This window comes from Brassica oleracea, chromosome C8 (assembly GCF_000695525.1).
Source record: "Brassica oleracea var. oleracea cultivar TO1000 chromosome C8, BOL, whole genome shotgun sequence".
Lineage (NCBI taxonomy): Eukaryota > Viridiplantae > Streptophyta > Magnoliopsida > Brassicales > Brassicaceae > Brassica > Brassica oleracea.
In genome coordinates, this window is record NC_027755.1 from 13,046,504 (window position 1) to 13,068,250 (window position 21,747).

The 21,747-nt window shown below is 29.5% G+C and overlaps 2 protein-coding genes and 1 pseudogene across 9 annotated transcripts; all 3 read right to left on the minus strand.

The window, feature by feature from the left end:
- Window positions 1-328: 328 nt before the first annotated feature.
- Window positions 329-2,689, minus strand: LOC106310157 (actin-related protein 4-like). Of its 6 annotated transcripts, none has more exons than XM_013747373.1 (9): window positions 2,620-2,689; window positions 2,399-2,458; window positions 2,204-2,298; window positions 1,922-2,086; window positions 1,717-1,837; window positions 1,602-1,647; window positions 1,272-1,329; window positions 708-1,134; window positions 330-549 (listed from the first exon to the last, which is right to left on the minus strand). In XM_013747373.1, the coding sequence occupies exons 2-5, from the start codon at window positions 2,409-2,411 to the stop codon at window positions 1,718-1,720; spliced, it is 393 nt and encodes a 130-aa protein (XP_013602827.1). In that variant the 5' UTR covers window positions 2,412-2,458; window positions 2,620-2,689; the 3' UTR covers window positions 330-549; window positions 708-1,134; window positions 1,272-1,329; window positions 1,602-1,647; window position 1,717. The 6 variants fall into 6 exon arrangements, with proteins under 6 accessions (XP_013602828.1, XP_013602827.1, XP_013602825.1 ...); XM_013747371.1 differs by having other exon boundaries at window positions 708-966; window positions 1,031-1,134; window positions 2,399-2,653; XM_013747372.1 differs by having other exon boundaries at window positions 2,589-2,650.
- Window positions 2,690-8,146: 5,457 nt separating this feature from the next.
- LOC106308687 lies at window positions 8,147-9,089 on the minus strand (annotated as a pseudogene).
- Window positions 9,090-9,938: 849 nt separating this feature from the next.
- LOC106310863 (uncharacterized protein At2g29880-like) lies at window positions 9,939-12,227 on the minus strand. 3 transcript variants are annotated; one of them, XM_013748095.1, is made up of 4 exons: window positions 11,924-12,227; window positions 11,594-11,691; window positions 10,698-11,053; window positions 9,939-10,614 (listed from the first exon to the last, which is right to left on the minus strand). In XM_013748095.1, the coding sequence occupies exons 3-4, from the start codon at window positions 11,037-11,039 to the stop codon at window positions 10,045-10,047; spliced, it is 912 nt and encodes a 303-aa protein (XP_013603549.1). In that variant the 5' UTR covers window positions 11,040-11,053; window positions 11,594-11,691; window positions 11,924-12,227; the 3' UTR covers window positions 9,939-10,044. The 3 variants fall into 3 exon arrangements, with proteins under 3 accessions (XP_013603549.1, XP_013603548.1, XP_013603547.1); XM_013748094.1 differs by having other exon boundaries at window positions 11,546-11,691; XM_013748093.1 differs by lacking the exons at window positions 11,594-11,691; window positions 11,924-12,227 and adding an exon at window positions 11,293-11,528.
- Window positions 12,228-21,747: the final 9,520 nt, after the last annotated feature.

Genomic DNA, 21,747 nt, shown 5'->3' on the forward strand with positions numbered 1-21,747 from the left:
CTCCTACTTTGAATAGTTATGTTACACTACAAGAACGTAAACATTATTGAAACCGCTATGACTGCCCCAGCTATCTTAGGTCCCCCTTATATTATAGCATTTTTTACAATGCTATAATATCGGAGACATACAATAGCGTTGTTTTTAGCTTGCTATGGTTAGTCAAACCTTATGATAGCTTTTTGTTTTGAACGTAAACATATGTTCTGTTATAGTGATGTATCAATGCTATATCTATTATCGATTATGTGCTATTAGAACTTGTTCATAGAAATATGTTTTGTTGCTAATTATATTTAAATAAAAAAATATTTTATATTTCATTAATAAACAAAAATGTACTTACATCAGTACCACAAACATGTCTACATTTTCATCAAATCTTACACAAACATCATTACAAAATCAGAACTAAATATAAAGGGACTAAAAAACATGGGAACTAAATCAAAACCTTGCTCCTATTTTCTTCTTGGCCTTAGCCTGTATCTTACACCGAAAGAGTAGGGGATGCACCTTAATAATCTCCCGAGCTGGTGTTCCAAGAACCTGTAAAAAACAATCAGATGGGTTCAGCTGTTTGTGCTTTTGAATTAAGAATGGATCATAAGTACACTTCATAGCCTTTAAGTTTAAGACATGTATACTTACTTCTTCTTTATAACATACAAGTTAAGGAATATAAGAACATTTTAGAAATGTCTCACCTTAAGGTTTTCTGCAGTTAGAGCTTTGTCGTCTACGGTGGTATAAGGCGATATAGGTATTATACCGACTACCACTGCTGAGATCATGCCACAATACATAAAACTTCGTTGGTGTGCACATTTGTCTGAAAATTCGGCCATCTTGCCGAGGAACTGTCAAGAACTGGCAAGTGTGCTTCTCGCGAGAGCTTCTCAGCTTCATTTAGTACCAACACTGACAGAATCAGAAAGAAACAAACGCACAGCATTACCTTGAGGACTGAAGAACAACAGTATCAGTACACGAATATGAGTTAATGAAAAGAGTGGAATGTTAACATTACCTCGAGAAAAGTCTTGCTAGAGAATCACTTCACTATCTTGAAGTCAGATTCATTACACAGCACATAGACGTTTCAAGTCAGATTCATTACACATCGCAGAGAATCTTCAAGTCATAATTTTTAAGGGAAAACAACAACAAAAAATAAATCAGAACATGTAGTTTAAAACCAAATCTGCTTTATGAGACATGCATAGAAAAATCGAAAAGAGTATAAGCAAGTGAAGAGAAGTGATTTGTACCTTGAGAATCTGCGACTCTCATGCTTCTGCCACTCCCAGGAGAGTTCTAGTCTTGAATCTAAAGAGAAACCAGAGGTGAATACTGATAAAATATAACTTGTATTAAATAATTGGAGAAAACAGTAACAACAACCCAAAAAGCTCTCAGTTAGTAAGACACGAGAGATATGGAGAGAAACAAATTAATAGGCAGCAATGGAGATTCCTCCCAGATTCACCACATTTTGAGAGTATCTCCATCCAAAGTTCAGACCTTTATGTTCAACTCTAGTTGTTAACCGTAAAAGACAGTGAATAGAGTGTAAGCAAGTGATGAGAAGTGATTCCTACCTTTAGGATCTGCAACTATCATTCTTCTTTTTCCTATTTCAAGGATCTGCAACAAAGCAAACACATCAATAGCAATCGGAAAGACACCAAAATACGAAAGAGAATCAGGTATCACCTCAGCTTCTTTTTTCCGTCGCGTCTTCTTCCTCGGCCATCTCCAACACCACTCCGCTTCTTCTTCCGTCAGTCTCCAAATCCCAATCAGAAACAATACCATCTTTGATAGGTGACAAGATCTGGTGAGTCAGAAAAAATAACTTGCAGTTAACTAATAACTTCACACATTTAATATTAAATCAAAAGAGGAAAAAGATAATAACCTCCATATGATCCTTGCGGTAATTCAAGGCTTGAGATCCCACATAGAGATTACGTTTACCCTTCTCCTTTTCAGACTTTGAATCCTTGGAATTTGAATTTGTCTTTGAAGAATCAACATCGACATCCATATCCATTGCCACTACTCCATCTACTGCCCAAACAACCTTATGAACACATGAGAAGAACCCTAAGTTAGTAACTAATATGTCTGAAGAAACAAGGGACTAAAACGCAAATATATACGAACACCAAGCTCTGGCGAAAAAAGGATTGAGCTTTACGGAAGGGAAAACACGGCCTTTGGGAGCATCTTTGCCGGTGTAGCCAGCCTTGCAAGTGTACGAATCCAAGGCAAACACTATAGCTGACACTTCATCTGTGGAACAAACCCACCATGGAAAGATTCAGACTTTATAACAAGAATATCATCAGGGAGAGGAAAAAGAAGAAATTCAAGGGTTAGAAGAGAAACCCACCTCCGCCGAACATGTCTGTTGGAGAGCTAATCAGAGGGTTTTAACACGGGACAGGGCTCTCTGTAAATTCGGGGTCAACACAAAACGAAAATTAGGGTTTGGTACAAACATCGTCCACCAAAAACACAGATCTAAAATAGAAATTGACTTTTGAGGAAGGAGGGAGGTGAAACAGAGAGAAGAGACAGACTCTGAGAGAGAGAGAGATCGAGAGAAGTTACGGGGATTAGGGTTTGTTCTCCAGAGAGAGAGAGAGCTCTCCGTCATTCTATTTTTTTTTGTTTACTTTCTATGTGGAGACTATTTTTTTTACCATTAAATAGCTTAAGTGTTACATTCAAGAGGGAAACAATTTAGTATTCGGCGGTTTTCAAAATTTTCACTAAGTATAGGCGGTATGCGTGCTTTTTTATTCTCACTTGTTAATTTTTCACTACAGCATTAATTTACTGCTATGAATATGTTCCGAAATCGAAAAATTTATCTATCATAGCAGTTTGAAAATCAATGCTATCCTACGGTGCTATCAATTCCGTTTTTTCTTGTAGTGAAATTAATACCTTTTTTTAATTTTGTGTTTGTGATTACAACACAAAGTTAGGTTTGACAGATTCTGTTTTTCAGTGATGGTAAATAAAACCATATGCAGTTGTATCATGTGAATCTTAACGCTATGAAACCATCACACTACGGGCGTTTAAAGATTTAAGGAAAGAGATTAACCCTCTTGACTCTGCAATTCTTCTTTATTCGTTTACTATGGGTTGTCTGTGCTTCGTGCAGAATATTTTTTTATTGTTCTTAAATATGATTTTTTGATGATATGATTATGTGGTCAGTATTTATTTGTGAAGATCATTATTTGATGTTTTATTATGTTATGTACTAGTAGGTGATAAGTTAATATATTATGTGTTTGTCCTTTTAAAAATGTATTGTTGTATGTATAATACTACTTGTTAGTGATGAAGTGAGTTTCTGATGTAAAACATATTGAATTTTAATAAGTTTGTATTTAGGCATTTGTTGATTTTAAGATTAACGACGTCAAAATTGTATTTTAGTATTTCACATTTTTGAACATTACTCTTTTTCCCTGTTCTAAAACGCAGACGCCTAGCCGATTAGGTGCCTGGCTCGGTGCTCGGCGGCAAGCAACCACGACGAATAGGTCCAATACGACTCTACTACTCGGTTGACCAACTAATCGGTCAATTAACCGGTTTGGAACCGATTTTTAACCGCCTAAAACACCAAACAAATTTAAACTACTGGGCTTCTGGTGGACATGTAATTGAAAACCAGATGCAATTTTTGAAGCCAACCCTGAATGACTACTTATAGGCATCTTCATCAGCTTCCCTCTTTATAGTTTACCGATGTGGGACTCTATTTCATGTGTTTCTAAAACTCTTTTTACCTAAAATTGAAAAAGTACTACCCGAGGTTCAAACCCAGTACCTTATACAGCATCAACATCATCGAACACCAATACACCAAGGCGTGTTTTGATGTTTAGGCATATATTTCCGTATATATAAACATTGTTTCAACAAAAAATAAAAATATGACACTTACCTTTGCTAATAATTAACTTTTGTTAAACAAAATAAATATAAATTTTGATAATAACATACAAAAAACTATTACATTCTACTATATTTATATAATATATTTAATTTAAATATTATAATAAATAAAATAATAATAAAACTAGTCCTCGCGTATACCCTGAGTAATCCCCGAGTTTTTGATAATTCGCTAGGCCTGAGACTGCCGCCCGACTAGCGCCTAGCGTAGTTCCGAACATGGCTCTTTTTAGGTGTTTTTTGCACTCTCCCCCATCTTTTGACCTTGAGCCATCACCATATATGTATTTTGTTTACCTCTCCGGTGTGCAGTGATTCTCACTATCACTGGGAAAAGACTCACATCCGTGCTCTTGTTTTTCCTCACCTTTTTTTAGTGAGATTATCTGATATTTGTTATAGATCAGACATATTAGTTTCATGTTGTGGGGTTTTTTCTTACGGCGTTGTATGTTATTTCGGTCAATATTGGTCCTCTTTTTCCTTAGGTTTTGGCTAAGGTTAGAAACTACATCTCGTTGGGTTGGGTCAGAGTTTAGTTGTCATTGATGTTGTTTTCTTCGTCGCTGGTTTACCGTCAATAGTCTCTGCTCGTCTTGGTTTTCAAGCTCGGGTTTTTGGTGATCTGACTTCTATGCACTTTTTCATAGTTCGAGGATGGCTCCACGGTTTGTTGATTTCATTTTGTCTCCTTTTATCTAATTGTTCTCTCATCTCGTTGCACCTTTCATCGCTGATCACGTCTCTTGTGGCTCTCCCTTTCGCCATATTTGCTACTCCGTGTTTTGATAGTGTTTTTCTCTGTGTATGCTTTGTACGATTGGAAGGTTGTTTATGGTCTCAAGCTTAAGCTTTGGTTTCTCGGTGGTTGGCTTCCATTCTCCCCCACTCAGGTTGTTTATTTTCTTCTCATGCATCTTTTGGTGTAGGTGTGCGGAGTTAGTCTTTTAGATTTTTGGTTTCTTCTATTCAGAGTTTTGTGGTTCTTCGCTGGTATGAGCGCCTTGTATGTGTTTGTTTAGTTTGTGAGGTGCTTCTTATCTTTTAGCTGGTAGTTGTGTTTCCGGTGCTTTAGACATACGGTTTTTTTTTTGTGGTGACTTTGTTTTTCCAATGATTATTCTTTATCTGGCCCGCTTTTTTAGTTTTTTTTGCGCTGGTGCTTGATCTCGATCATTTGTGTTCCGAGGATTACTTTATCTCATATTTTATCTTTTTACATTTTTCTTAAATCTGTTTGTTCTAGTGAAGACATTCTATGGTAAGATGAAATATGTTAGTGTTCTTTGTTGATCTTTTTTCAGCTTCAAATCTTTATTGAGGTAGTGTTACTATGATATTTTACTTTTTCTTTCTGACTGTGGAAGGTTTATGTCTAGATTATGTATTGCACTCTAGTTTCTTCTTATTAGTTTGGTCATTTTATATTTTTAATAGTTAAACAAATATATAATTTGTAAATTAAATAATAGAAAATGGCATAAAATAATAAAATAAAAAAAACTATGTTATATTTAGTTTTGAATAAATTAAATGTGTAAAATATATTTCTATTATTTTATTTATTTCTTTATTCATCTTGAATTTTAGTGAACAATAAAATAGATTATCAAACTTCATACGATAATAGTTAGTGCGAAAATGATTAGGTAGTTCATGATTAGAATTAGAAAATACTTGGCCAAATTGCAATAATGTAAAAGAAGAAGAACCTAAAATATAAAAAAAAATACATGGATGACACGTGTCGGAAAAATCTCATGCCACTTGTTAGAAGAATGGAAAAAACTAACTTTATATATATTAAACAAATATATAATTTGTAAATTAAATAATAGAAAATGGCATAAAATAATAAAATAAAAAAAACTATGTTATATTTAGTTTTGAATAAATTAAATGTGTAAAATATATTTCTATTATTTTATTTATTTCTTTATTCATCTTGAATTTTAGTGAACAATAAAATAGATTATCAAACTTCATACGATAATAGTTAGTGCGAAAATGATTAGGTAGTTCATGATTAGAATTAGAAATACTTGGCCAAATTGCAATAATGTAAAAGAAGAAGAACCTAAAATGTAAAAAAAAATACATGGATGACACGTGTCGCAAAAATCTCCTGCCACTTGTTAGAAGAATGGAAAAAACTAACTTTATATATATAGATTTTAGTATTGTAATTTTAATTTTTGTTTTTATTATTTTTACAAATATCAATTGTCCTTATTGCAGTAAAATATGGTTCATATACTCTTAAATCTTAAAATATTATTTATGCTTTCGCACTAACAATACTGATATTTGTTAAAGTATTTTTTTTCTTAAGAGCAGGTTGATCTATGTTCGAAACAGGTGCCAGAATCAATTTGGATCTGTTGTTGCGTCAAGTTTTCTTATCATCACGCTTACATTTTTTTTTTTTGCATGATCCGTTGAATTATATAAATTAATTCGTATGATTCTCTGCAATTTATTATAATTGCATATGGCAATATCTCTCCGTTTACTAAAGCTTGTTTAGGTTTATGAGAATAGTATGCAAGATTCTCTCTGCTTATTGGTTTAGAATAAGCAAATTTTGTGATTTTATGAATTGCATATGATTATTGACTTCTAGTTTTCTGAAGTTGATTACTAATCAGGCGTTTATGATGTCGAGAACTTAAACTTTTTGTTTAATTTACAAGCACATAAAGATGATTAAATAAAAGCGTTATTTCTCATATGTTAATGCTTTGACTGTTTGATAATATCAAGAACAAGTAACAATTTTTGTTTTATTGTTACAGATTCTTTGGTGGAAAATGAAATAACTTAATTTAATTATGAAGCACATATTTGACCATGAGAGAAAATTTTCTTTTTAGCTCCAATGGTAAAATATACCAATGTTTGGTCCTTATGGGATCAAGTACTACGGATGAAAATTGATTTTGTGAGTGGACCCCCCAAATTAAGTTTGGGAAATATCTGCCACATATAAATCATTTACCATACGAAATAAAATGTGTTGATACTAATAAAAACATTTATATTTCGTTGTTGCTTAAATGCAAGTTGTAAAAAGATTGACCATGCAAAAACAATGAGAATTCTAAAACCAATATGACTGGAACTGACATGTATATTGTAGTTTATAAAATCAATATAGTTGAGAATAATCATATAAAATGGTGGTTTTGATGGTACAAAAAGAATATTTTGTAATGATATGTATATTTTCTAAAAAAATAAAAATATGTTTTGGAAAAATAAAAATCATATATAAGTTGGATTAATTAATCAACTTAAGAGAACTTTGAAAATAATTATATGAAAATATGAATTTCTAAGAACGAAACACATTTTTAAGAAAATTGTAATAATTTTCGAAATTCCTTTTTTTATTTAAATCTAAAGGAGCTGTAGATTGACTTTCTAAACTCTTAAGAGATGTTAAATGCATATATGCATATTTTGAGTTATCTCAAGAAATGTGGAGGAAGTTTTGCTTACCATAAAGTTGTTGGCAAAAGCCCAAATGAACTTAGGGGGATGTATTGAAATGTGGATTTTAAAAGTTTGGGTGGATTTGAAAAAATATTGGAGTTTGAAGAGATTTGGGTTAAATCCCAAAACGATGGGTGGGATTTAAAAAAAGGAAAATAGATTTGGATAGGATTTTTTTAAAATTTCAGAGTACTTGAGATCATTTGAACTTAAATTTCAGAGTACTTTTCAAAGTCCAATTATTTTAAAACATGAAGTAATCACTATTTTTTCCAACAGAGTAAAAACGTGAAATTTCAATATTTTGTCTTCTTCCTTCGTTTGTGAGAATGAGAGAGAGAGAGAGAGCTATAGATCAAAGTATGCAGATACTCTTCCATATCCAACTTCCTGAGGTTGACTCATCGAGATCCCAAAAGCAAGAAAATCCAATGGCATATTACATAATCAATTCGTCTTGTACTTCTTCCAATTCAATCTCTGCAACAAGTTTGAACAGCAGTCTCTTGACAATATTCAAGAAAGCTCCAGAACTTACTAAAAGCCAATATAATAGATCAAAATTGTTTATCAAAAAACAAATTCATAAACCACAACATGAAAGATAAATTTAAAAACATAGTAGCAGAGATAACATCTAAAAACAACGTAAACTGTTGCTGCATCAAGATCCCATATGCATAGCATCTGTCCACATGGTTGCTGCTATATTTGCTCTCGAATTATTAGCATTCACTCTTTGTTGTTCTTGAGTGCCATTTTGAACATCATCATCCATGTTCTCATCTTCACCTATTTCTTGAACATCACTTTCATTATCATCAGCGACAACAACTTCTTCAGGAAACACGTCTGAACGACATTCTTAAAGAAGATAATTATGTAAAACAACACATGCAAGAACTAACTCTGCTTGTGTTTTATATGGAAATGGTGGAGCAGATTTGAAGATGATGAATCTTGACTTAAAGATGCCAAAAATTCTCTCAATCACATTTCGCAAGGATGAATGACGATGATTGAACAACTCATTTTGATTCACAGGATCTTTGCCTTGTCCCCTAAAATCTTGAAGATGATAGCGAATACTTCGAAATGGAGCCAGAAAATTACGACGATTGGCGTATCCACAGTCGACTAAATACAATTTTCCTGAAATCATATAACATATACAAATAATTTTAAGAAAATACAAAAATAATACATCAATATTTTAATCATAAGAACCAGACATACCTTCTGGAACTTGTAATCTAGTTAGAATTTCTTGTTAAAGCATCTTGTAATACTTTAGCATCATGAGCTGAACCTTCCCATCCACTAAGAACATATATAAATTCTAAATCAAAATTGCATGCAGCTAAAACATTTTGTGATAGTTGTCCTTTTCGATTGCGGTAGCTAGATGAATCCTTTCCACTTATCATCGCAAGACTATGCGTTCCATCAATAGCTCCTACACAATCCTAATAAAATATAGAAACATGTAAATTTTTTTGCGGTATTTAAAAAATGCATAAGAGAAGAACTACATGTACCTTAAAATAAGGATAGAATCGTGTGCTATCTCTTATCTTTGGAGGCACTGTTGTTTCAGGCTTGGCCATGTAACTTGGAGCAAGTGCGTTTAACACTTTCAGAATTGTATGAAAACTCGTACTTATTGAGAATCTTGACCTCTTGAATCTATCTTGAGCCTGAATATACCTTGAGTTTTGACCAACAATGAACAAAAAGGTGGCTAGCATTTCTTCAACTGAAACATATCTTGTATCTTTTAATCCCATCTTTACTCTTATAATAGAGCATAACTTCAAAAACACATCCGGATACATACGATATAGATGTCGAAAATGTTTAGGATCTTCAACCAAAGCATTTTGTATGTATTCATGTCCAAGTGTTGTAGTTGATCTTCTAATTGCACGTTGTATTTGTGGAATACGTGAAGCGACATTACGTACCTTCACAATGATAGAAAAGACCAGTAAGAGAATATCAACGTCTATCTTGAAATTTGACATCTTTTTTCTCTCTTTCCTAACTTGTATCTCTTCATTTGCATTAACAATATGAGCCATTGAAATCTCTGCACAAAAACATAAATAACAAGTCATAAGAAACTGTCTAATTGGTGAACAAAGTGTGAAATAATGCTAGATACTCACGTAATATAAAGCGGCGGTGATGAACTTTAGCTAGAGAAGAAGAGGACAAATAAATAAGGTTACACAAATCATTAAGGAATCGTATCCTAACGAATTAGCCGCCAAATTTAGCCGCCAAAATCAATGTTTACTTTGAACAGAATATACTACTTTCCTATGTAAAATATAATTATACCATTGTAGGAGAAAACAAGAAGATAGTGCCGTATATAAATAAATAAAATTAGACCATTGTAGTAAAAAAAACAAAAACCATAACATATAAAGAACAAAAATCATAACAATTCTGCAAAGAAGAAACAAAATCATAGCTAAAGTAATAATAAAAACTCAACTTTAAAGAAATAAAAACTCCAAGATGACGAACTATCTTTAGAACTCCGATCATGTTACTTCAGCCACTTGGTTTACGGAGATTTCTTTTAATCCATCCACAACGATCTGTTATGGACATATTCACGAAACCAGATTTCATGCCTAAGGTGTGAACAAGGGTCATCGCCTCATAACGCAAATCATCATCCAAGTCAGGAATTTCCTTGATAGCATCCCAAACATTGTTAGCTTTGTCTTCAGCTTCTTTTTCTTCAGCTTCCTTCACCCATCTTTTCTGAATCATGTCAAAAATTTGGCTACTGATTTCTGTAACTTCCTCACAAACCCTTTCCGAGTTATATGCATCCGTCCTAGCTTTCTTTCTATGTGAAAGCTTTTCTCCAATGCTTTTTCTTGATGAAGGTTCACATGTTTGCTGGTGTTCTATTCCTCCTCCCTCATCTATCACGTGGACAAAATCATTATCATTTGTCTTCTCGTTCTCTTCAAATTGATAGGATCCTGCATCAACAGAATCACCTAGTCCCACAGCATTCTGCCCAGTTGCAGTATTCTGTTCAAATATAGTCCTTAGCTCTTCAAAATCTTCAAACGAATCATCACGCAAATATTTATTATTTGGATGAGCCTATTAAAAAAAAGATCACTATAATAAGAATCATATGTAAACAACACCAACATAAGCATGAATTTCATATTATAATTTTTTACCTGCAGATAGACCTTCCATACTTCATTATCTGCTGTGATTTTTTTCGTTTCAGAGTCCCACCCAAAACCAGAACTACAACGAAGAAAATCTGCAAACACTTGGTACCTACCCTTCAAGATTTTCATCCTATTTTTATACTGACCGTAGGTTTTTTTAGATCCAACTTCTTGTTGTAGAGTTGTTAGTATTCTGGATTCGACCGTCAGTTTGTTGAATTTGCCGCTGGCATCACGAAAACCTTGATTGATTGCATCCACTAGTAACCTCAATAACAACTTGTGCTCAGGTCCAGACCATGAGTGGTATTGACCTTTACCTTTTACGTCTTTTGGATCTCCCATTGTTTGGAAGGTAACTAGTCATATAACAACACAAGATTATAAGAACCAAGATAATAAATCTATAGTCTTTGTAAAACCATATCTAAAATAGTGAATTAACTGGTTTTATATTGATCGTCAAAAGACTCAAACCCATAAAAGGAACAATATTCAAAGACAAACATCATCCAAATTCATGAAACTAAACAAAATAATGAAACCAATCTGAAACTACACATTCCAGTAAGCCAAAGTGATGAAAAAGAATACTCACTTTGACAAATAAAAGAGATGATTGATGCTCGTATCCTATCAGTTTTGTAAGCTCTTCTCCATGTTACTGATTTTATATATATGTGCATACCTACCTAAACCCTAATTAAACAACTAAACGAAAAAAACCCATCTTATTATTCAATTTTCTAAGGAGCAGCCCATAAAGATATCAACAAGAAGCATATTTATCCACAACAAAAATTAGAAAATCAGCATTGCGTGCCTTGGCTTGCATACTTGTCAAGCAGTACCTTAGCTTGCATACTTGGAAGGACAGAACCAAAGCTCTAATCTACTACCTTAGCTTTCATACTTGGCAAGCAGTCTCGTAGAAGAATACTTCCTCAAGCTTTTGAGTTTGGAGAGTTGAAGCAAAGATTATTTGGGTGAACCAAAGCTGTAGAAAAAATAGAGAAGCAAAGAGAGTCACGATCAAAAACCTAACATAGTTTTCAACCTCACAAACATTAGTTGACCATAGAGTAGAACATGAAAAGAACAAATAAACTTTACTAGACTTGCTTATACTCTTCAGGATCAAAAGGTTTGTTGTCAAAATCTTCTCTGTCTTGTGTATAACATGGGATTTTAAAAACAGAACCAAAACAGAGAAGATTTTGACAACATACCTTTTGATAGAACACCAAAGGAACAAATCAATCGACGTGTGCCTTAGCTCAACCTCAGATTCTTCAGAGCACAAAAACTTTTTCTCGGATCCAACGAAAAGCTCGAGACGAAATCAAATCTAACAATCAAAGGGCTCCCTTCAGGTTTGAGAGACTCCAAAATCGAATCTTTGGCTTCCAAAATTGTCCACTTGGGTATTGATTCATGAACAAGAGGGAATCGAAAGTTCAGTACTTTTCTGGAAAGCTTCGTCTCTGATCTCTCGCTTCCTTGTTCTCTCTCTGTTCTCATAGGCGTGGTCAATTTTTTATTTGATTTTGGGTATTTCCAAATAACAGGTACAATGGTGGGATTTGTGTAACGATAGTTTTGACTGAAAATAACAAAAAAAATAGTTTCAAATCCATTTCATAAAGTTTTTCTTTTAAAATTGTTTATCATTGAATAACAGTAGATTTGATTTACTTTTGGTAAATTGTTAATTGAATAACAGTGGATTACAAGTGATTTAAGCTACTTTAGATAAATGTCATATTCAATAACACAGGATTTGAAGAAAAAAATATAAATCATTAGTTGAATAACAGGAAATTTTAAAGAAATACCAAAACACTTTAAAATACTCAATTCAATACACTCCCCTTAGTGATAGTTATCGCAATATGATTTAAAAAAAAAACTAGTGTCATACACTGAGTTTTGTGTATAATGGTTAATCTACTTTATTAAAATAGAAGTACTAATAAAAAATTACCATAAGACTTACAACTTAATTACAATACAATGCCATTGAAGTAATTAATAAATTTAAATCTAAATTAATTTTTTTCCCTAAATCTATTCCACAACAAATTCATGATAAATATTACAGTTAATGCACATTAATACTATAAACCTTAATATGTAAAGTAGAAAACTTCTTTCCATAAATTCGTGGGTATTATCATCTATTAATAACTTTTATTATATTTTTCAAAATTTTATTGTTAATGAAATCAATTAACAATATTTAAAAAATTTAAAAGATATGCCGTATTGGGAATAAAAACTTAATAATGAGAACATATTTAAAAAGATCTATTTTAGTTGATAATTCTAAATTTATACCTAATTAAAATTTTCAAATAACCAATTTGACTAATCTATTTAATTGACGATATTGTTTTAGATATATATAACTAAAATGCTATTAGAAAATTATTTTAAAATTATGTATGATATTACATATGTTCAATTGAATTTTACCTTAAATTAGTTTTCTTTAGTAAGGATTTGAATTATTAGATTTGGTAATAACATGTACATTTAAGTATTAGTATAAAAAAAATTAAAAACACCTAAGATTTTTCTTATGAGAAAATTGTAATAGGTAAAGTTTCAAAAGAATATTCTTCAAGTTTTCTATGTAAAGAAAAACATTTAAACAAGATAACAATGTTCTAAAAAAAAAGTTCATATAAAATAAAAATCCTACATATAATAAAATGTTAAAGTCAATAAGTTACAATAAAATTAATTTGATAATAATATAAATACAAGAAATGTAATTACTCATTCTACCAAATTACTCATTTTAATAAGTATAATATAAATATTTTACTAAAAATACATGACGAATATTTATATATCAGGTTGAGAAATTAAAAATTAAGACTACTTATATAACGGGTTGAAAATTTAAATATAGTTATCATTTATGACCAAAAACCTATCAAAACATCTCAAATATTATTTTCGCATATGTATTTTAGTTTTTTTTTAAAAAATCCAGGTAATCCGGACACCCCGGAGGGAACCCGACTAGCGCCTAAGTACACCTCCGTAGAAGGCATCCTGGAGGGCCGCCTTTTTCACCCCATTTTAATCGACGGTGGCCAGCGGGATTCGAACCCGAGTCCGTATTGGGGCCAAAGCTCCCTCAAGACCACTGGACCGTCCTCGCTTGGTTTATATATTTTAGTTTATGGAAAACACATACATAAACTAAAAATAAACTAAAATATATATTTTAAGTATTATGCATAATGTCATAATAAAAAAATACATAATATGTGAAAAAATAAATATGTATTATATTATTTATAGAAAACAAAAATATATTTCTAAAAAATGAAAAAGTGGTTTCTCTTTTTTACTCGGAACTCAAATGTTGTAAATAATTCTTTCTAACCGCGTATCAAACCCGACCAATGAAAGGCTACCAGCATTTCCTTTACCACTAGCCAACTCGGTATCAAGTAAATAAAAATGATATCAGTTAAATAAAAATAAATATTCGCGTGATATTTACATTTACAGTTATATAAATCATTTTACTTTTGCTATTACTGTAATTATGTAACAACAATATATCTATTATGTGATGTATTTTTGTCACCATTTTATTATCATTTCTATAGATTATATAATGGTGTACAAATATCTAGTTACATTACGTAAACAAAAAAACACCCGTCCGGTCGGGCGGATCCAGCTCTAGTTGTATCTTTAAAAAAGATGATAAAAATCATTAGACAATTGATCTCGACTAATCTTAAGCGATTACGTTCACTTTGATGACAACGTAGGATCCTTTTACTAAAGGTGTGTCATGAGATCAAATTGTTATATCATCAAAAGGAATGGGTAGCCTGTGAATTAAAATGAGGTTTGACAGTAACTCTACCTAACTGACTGGAGATCCCAAGAAATAGGTTAAATGAGACTACTAAGTCAAACTAAATCTACACAAAGTATTGTAAGACTTCGGTCTATACTCAGTTACTATGATGATTAAACAGTGGTACATGTAAGGAATAGAGGATAAACATTTGCTTTTAATGATTTGTGTCTATTATTTTGAAATATGAATGGAGTAGTACATGATACTCCTCTAAACAAAACTAATGACAAATCACCTTGTGAGTGTGAAATGAGGCCGTTTCTAGGAGAATGAAAAAAATGTTATATTCTCCAAGTTCACTCATGATTAATCAGGACTGTTCACGACCAAAATGAACACAACAGAAAACCTAATTCTGTGAGAGAATAAAGTTGTGTTATAACTAGTGTCTAGGTTTACACCAAAGCATGGGAGGTTCAAGACATCATGGCCACCTCATGGCCAAGTAAATCCGATAGCTATTAACAATGACTGGTTCAAGTCTGAAAAATTGCTACCAACTCATCATCCAATGGATTTTTCGTTTGTACTCTCAAAAGTCTTTAGTTGAGTCTAGGCCTTGGCGTTTGGTGGTCCGTTCGGTTTCGGTCCGGGTGATTCGGATTTTCGGATTTTCGGTGTTATGCTCATAAGTACCATTCGGTTTTTACTAATTATCGGATCGGGTTCGGTTCGGTTCCTTCCGGGTTCGGTTCGGATCAGATTTAACCAATGTTTAAAATCGTACAAAAATATATTTTTAAAAACCTTGAAAATTGACCAAAAAATTTTCAAAATATATAAATTATTTACAAATCTAATTAAAAATTAGTTAAACTATCAAAATTAACTAAAAAGTATTCAAAATAACAAATAAAATAAACTACAAAAGTATTTTGAATACTCTAAAATATCTAAATCACCTTAATATATATAAAAACATTAACATATTTAACTAATTTCAGATATCTTCGGATCCTAATTTGGATTTCGGTTTGGTTCGGGTTATAACCAAAGTCCAAAGTAGTAAGCTCATAAGTCCCATTCGGATATTTTTGTAAAAAAGTTCGGATTCAGTTTCGGTTTTTTCGGTTCGGGTTAAGGTCGATACTTCGGGTTGAGTTAAAAACGCCCAGGCCTAGTTGAGTCTTGTCGTGTCTTGTGTAGGAAGTCAAGTTTGTCGAGTTGTCTAGTGTCTAGAGTCATTTCTATTTATGTGGGGATTGTTGGAACTATTTTTTGAACATTATGAATAGTATATTCATATGTCAAAAATGAAGTTTTATTTGAATGAGAAATGGAGGTATGTGTGTGATTTGAGAAATTAATATAAAGTAGCAAATACACACATTGGATATTTGAACTTGGTTTTGTGTTTTTTTGATTTGTTAGTTGGACTTCATGTTCATTAACTTAGTCTTATAAACCAAATATATGTTGATCTTTTATATTGATAAAGTATAAAAAAAAATCATTTCAAAGTATATTATTTAGTTTGAACTTGTCAAACAATAATAATTTTACTCTTTAATTTCTTCGTCAAAATATGGAATAAATTCACAATAATTGACAAGAATTAAAGACTCAATTAGTGCACCATGGATGTTTCATTTTTGTGTTAAAAAATGAAACTTGTGCTTCTCATTATTTTCTATAAAAGGGTTTGCTAGCATTATAAAAATACACACATCAACACCAAAAGAAAAGTTACATTCTGCTACTTTAAATAGTCATGTTCGTAGTTTTTTTTGTCTGAGAGTACAATACAAAGTTAGGTTCGATAGATTCTGTTTTTTGGTGATGGTAAACAGAAATATATGCAGTTGTATCCTGGAAATCTGAACGCTATGAAACCGTCACTCTACGGAGTGTTTAAAAATTTAATGAAAGAAATTAATCTTCTCGATTCTGCAATTCTTCTTTATTCATTTATTTCGGTATTGTAATTTTAATTTTTGTTCTTATTATATTTGTATCCATTGTAGTAAAATAAGATTCCTACAGACCTACCAAACCATCCTTTCTTAATTGGTGCTCAATTCCACCCGTAATACAAATCCAGACCCGGGAAAGCTTCTCCTCTGTTCATAGGTCCGAACCCATTTCAAAGCTAGTAAAAAAGATCCAAAACTTTTACAGCTCTCTATTCTCTTGAATCAGCACAAGTATTCTAATGAAATGTTTCTGCACATTCTTTATTTGCAGGTCGCATTGCAGCATCGTGTCGTGAGCTAGACACAGTCATGAATCCAGCCTCTTTTCATTAACATCTCATTAGTACCGACCCCAAGAATCTTTCGTCAATGGAACCTGACTCCAAGAAATGTCCTAATGGCTTGGCTGTGTAAGGTACAGCAATGAATACTGCAACGGCCTCTACACTAGATGGCTGCAGACTCCTTTTTTTTTTAAATCTCCATTAGAATTGCTTCATTTTCAATTTTAGTTTGGATTTTGAGTTGTTTTTTTTTTCCTTTTCTATAAGCATAGGATCTTTCATCTGTACATATGATTCAAGCTTTTGTCAGGTTTCTAGACTCATTTAACAGAATCTATGTTCTGGAAAGACTATAGAAACGTTTGAAAATCGAGGTTGATACCCCTAATTTGTTTTTATTCCAATCAGAAGGGATGTCGCATATTCGTACCATTGGAATATTTTGTTTCTCAATTTGGTCTGAGTGTGAGATAAGCATCTCTTATATATTAAATAAAAAGTATTACAACGAGGTAGTAAAGTCTGTTAGAGAAAATATGTTTATCCATCTAAATATCTATTATATATTAAAAGGAAGTATTACAACATTTGAGTTAGTCATCATCACCACAATTATTCTTAAAATCTTTAGAGAAATATATTTGGCCATCTAAATATATAATAAGTTTTTTATTAAATTTATCATAAATTAATTATTAATATTATTCATTCTTTCCTTAAATAAAATTATGGAATTGTCTAATATGGCTAAAGTATATATACAATTAATAATTTTGAATAATAAAGATTTGATAAAAAAAATTAGTGTATCCTCTATCATTTTCTTAAAACTTTTTATCTTAAATTAAGCAACCACATTAGCCATATAATAATAACTAGGTTAAGACCCATGCATTATTATTAATTTTGTGTTTTATACATATTATAAAATAATAAATAAATAAATAAATATATATATATATATATAGAATAATTGAGAAATCAGTAACTATTATGTATATAATTAAATTAACTCGAACACATAAATAAAAAACTCACACTTATTTATTTACAATCACTTTATATAAGTAAATCTAAAAAATAAATGATATTAACATAGATATATATATATATATATATATATATATATAGTATATTTTTTTTGGCTATCTACTAAACGAAGCTTTATATTTATATAGTTTTATGATCATTTGCTTATTTTTATAAAAAAAATTTAAACTATTGATAACCATTATATTTATAGTATTTATATAGTTTTAAACGAAGCTTCGTATTTATATAGTTTTATACGAAGCTTCGTACTTTTATTTTTATTGTTATAGTAATTCATAATCGTTTTAAAAATATCATTTCAAAGTTTGAAATTAAAGTATTAAATTCTCAATATTTTTTCAATGCAAATTTTAAAATTAAAATATTTATGTATTTTTAGATGGTATATAGTTTGAATATCTATTAAATGACACTTCTTACTCATTAATTTTATAATCATTTGTATTTTGTTATAACAAAAAATTTAAACTATTCTAAACAAATATTGTATGTGGAATTTTAAAAGTTTTATTAATTTATAATCGTTTTAAAAAACTCAAAATATAACATATACGAAAAAATCTAATTTTTTATTATATAGTTAATGTGATTGTTTAATTTATTTTCACAATATAAATTTAACAAAAATAATAAAGGTAACACAAATTTTATCAAATCTTTCATATTTAAATCATTAATTGTCATATATATATATATATATATATATATATATTAACCATATTAGGGTGATGATTGTTTCAATAGTTTCTAGTTTTAGTTTTTGGTTTAGTTTTAGTTTTTGGTTTTTAGATTTTGGATTTTGGTTTTCAGCTTTTGGCTTTTGGTTTTTGGTTTCTAGATTTTGATTTTGGTTTTTGGTTATGCTGTATATTTTTTATTTTTCAAAACTTAATTAATACATTACTTTAAAATAATACAATAAATAGCAATAAATATTTAGATTTACAATTAAAAATATCAAAATATGGATATTATTATTTAAAATAAAATACAACATCATATTTTAATTATTATATTAAAAATTATATTATAGAAAAGATAGATAAAAAATATATAAAATTACACAAAAATAAAATTATTTAAAAGTTTGAAACTAGTAAGAAATTTTTCTTATATAAATTATTTTATTTTTTTAAAAACTTGAATAGCAAAAGTTTTCCTATATAAATATTATAAATTATACAAAAATAAAAATACTCAAAATTTTGAAAATAATTATACATTTTTAAATTATTTATATTTTCTTAAAGATGAATGGCTATTTTTATTTTTCAGGATTAATACAATATATTGTATGAATAAATTATACATATTATTTTTTTTCTAATTTTTAGTTATTTTTAATGTGACGAATAATTATTAAAAATATTCAATAATTTTATTTATATAAATTAATAGCTAATTTTAAAAATTAATTAATATTATTTATAAAATATATAAATTTATTTTAGAGATATGAAACAAAATAAATTATTTCACATTACTATTCAAATTATATCTAAAGTACAAAAATTGTATGATAATTTCATCTTTATGAAAATATTATTTATTAATTATTAATTAATTAAAATGTAGTAGTTTCTTCAAAAAAAATCAAAATTCGTTTTTTTCATAAAAGCTAACAAAAGTTGGTTTTTAGTTTTTCTTCATAAATTGGTTAAACTTTTGAAAAACTAGTTTCCCTAAATTTTAGGGAATCTATTTGCTGAAAAGCTTGATTGGCAAATAAAATGGTTTTTACAAAAACAAAAACTAAAAGCAAAAACTTGATTGGAGGAAAAATGGTTTTTGAGAAAACAAAAACCAAAAACTAGTCTAAAAACTGAAAACAATCAACCTCTAGGTAATTTCATAGCTTTTATATAAGAAAATAGTGAATAACATTAATAGTAATTTTATGGTTACTTTGATAAAAAGTATATTATATGTTTATATGAACCAACATTTTTCTCTAAAAACTTTGAGAAGCATTCTAGTGATGACATGTGTCATAGCTAAAATGTTGTAATGCTTCTCTTTTAATATATAGGGGATTTAGATTTTTCCGTATATGTTATATTTTAATATTTTTTAAATGACTATAAATCACTAAAACTGTTATAAGTTTCACATTGAATTTTTTGTGATCCATGGTTTAATATTTTTGTTATGACAAGATACAAATGATTACAAAATCATATAAATAGAAAGTCACATTTAATAATAGTAAGATTGGAAGATATATATATATATATATTAACATTGTTTAGATTAAACTATAAACTATATACTATATAAGATGACAAAAAAAACTATATACTATATAAAATACATAAATACTAAGTGTTTTCCTGCACCATGTGCAGTAAGAAATTTTTTAAATCTAACTTATATTTAAAAATATTTTTTATTAAATATTATAAATTTTATTATTTTCTTACTAATATTTAATATAGATTTGATATATATTAAATCATTTTGTATAAAAATGATATAAAATTGTATAATTATCAAAAATTTAGCCTAAAAATATTTATAAAATTTGTAGGTATATAAAAAACTAATGATCTTACGATTAGATATTTAAATTTTTAAAAAATTGTAGAAAATTTTGAAAGCTTTAGTAATACAAATTGTATAATTATGCAAAAATAATAATATTTCGAAATTTGAAATGTTATATATGAATATATTTATTTTATAGATGATGTATGAGCTATTACCATATTTTAAAAAAAGTTTACCAAAAAGAAATACCAATATTAAATGTAATATATGAATTATTACCATATTCTAATAAGTTTGCCAAAAATATAAATCAACATTAAATGAAATTATCCATGTCATATTTTTCCAGAAACCATGTCATCAATATCAGTAGTCATGTCATATTTGTTTTGTGAAATTGATTGTAGAGATGACACGTGGCAAAATCACTTCACAAATATAGTCTAGGGGATTTTAATTCCAATTTTTTTTTTTTGAAATTTTTTTTTTGATAAAAGATTTGAAATTATATTGGCAACTTAATATTTAAATTTTAAACTTTGCATTGAAATGTTTTAAACAATTATAAATTATTAAAACTATTAAACATTCGAAAATAAAATTTTTGTTATCAGTGATTTAAAGTTTTTGTTATAAAAAGATACAAATGATCAATAAAACAATGCAAGAAGAAAACATTATTCAATAGATATCAATATTAAAATATACTACATATCTATGTTAATATCATTTTAATTTAATTATATACCATATAAAATAGAAAAAATGTTTGTTTGGATTAACAAAATTTATTTATGTATTCACGGCAATTTAATTATATAAATAATAGTTACTGAATTTTTAATTATTCAATATATATTTATTATTTCATAATATGTAAATGAATATATGATACATAAAAATAATTTATATAAAATGTTCATCATGCGGTCCTAACCTTGTTTGATAATTAAAACTAAAAACAAAAGACTGAAGTTTTATGTTTTCTTAAGGCTGTATTTGGCAAATATCTTTAAGAACTGCAAGGACTTGAAAAAGGTAAATCTTAAAAGCCATATCCAATCACATTTTAGCCATTTTTTGTTCAACAAATTATAGCTGTATTTTTTCTAAAGTCACTTTACCGAAACATACAGTCCATATCAGTCACAGCCTTAACTAAACTTTGAAGATTAAATAAAAGTGTTTGTTATTACTATCCTGGAAGTTTAGTCTCCTCTTGCCATTGTGTGGGGATCAGTTCCAAAGTTGGAGTTGTTGAGGCTTGGTTGAGACTGCAACGAGATGGTTTGTGTGTATTGTTTTCTTTTTTTTTTCCTGGAGGAGAAGGCTGGTGAGTCTTGATGTACTTTAAGCTTTGTGCTATCTATAACATCTGGGAAGTGATCAGGGCAAAATGAATATGCACATCTAGGTTCCATTAG

Coding starts and splice junctions, on each gene's coding strand:
- LOC106310157 (XM_013747374.1), bottom strand. Junction 2,087..2,203: donor AAGGCCGTGTTTTCCCTTCC/GTAAAGCTCAAT, acceptor TGTGTTCATAAG/GTTGTTTGGGCAGTAGATGG. Junction 1,838..1,921: donor ACCGCAAGGATCATATGGAG/GTTATTATCTTT, acceptor CTGACTCACCAG/ATCTTGTCACCTATCAAAGA.
- LOC106310863 (XM_013748093.1), bottom strand. CDS start 11,380: ATGCACATATATATAAAATCAGTAACATGGAGAAGAGCTTACAAAACT. Junction 11,054..11,292: donor CATCTCTTTTATTTGTCAAA/GTGAGTATTCTT, acceptor TTATATGACTAG/TTACCTTCCAAACAATGGGA. Junction 10,615..10,697: donor TATGGAAGGTCTATCTGCAG/GTAAAAAATTAT, acceptor TTTTTTTAATAG/GCTCATCCAAATAATAAATA.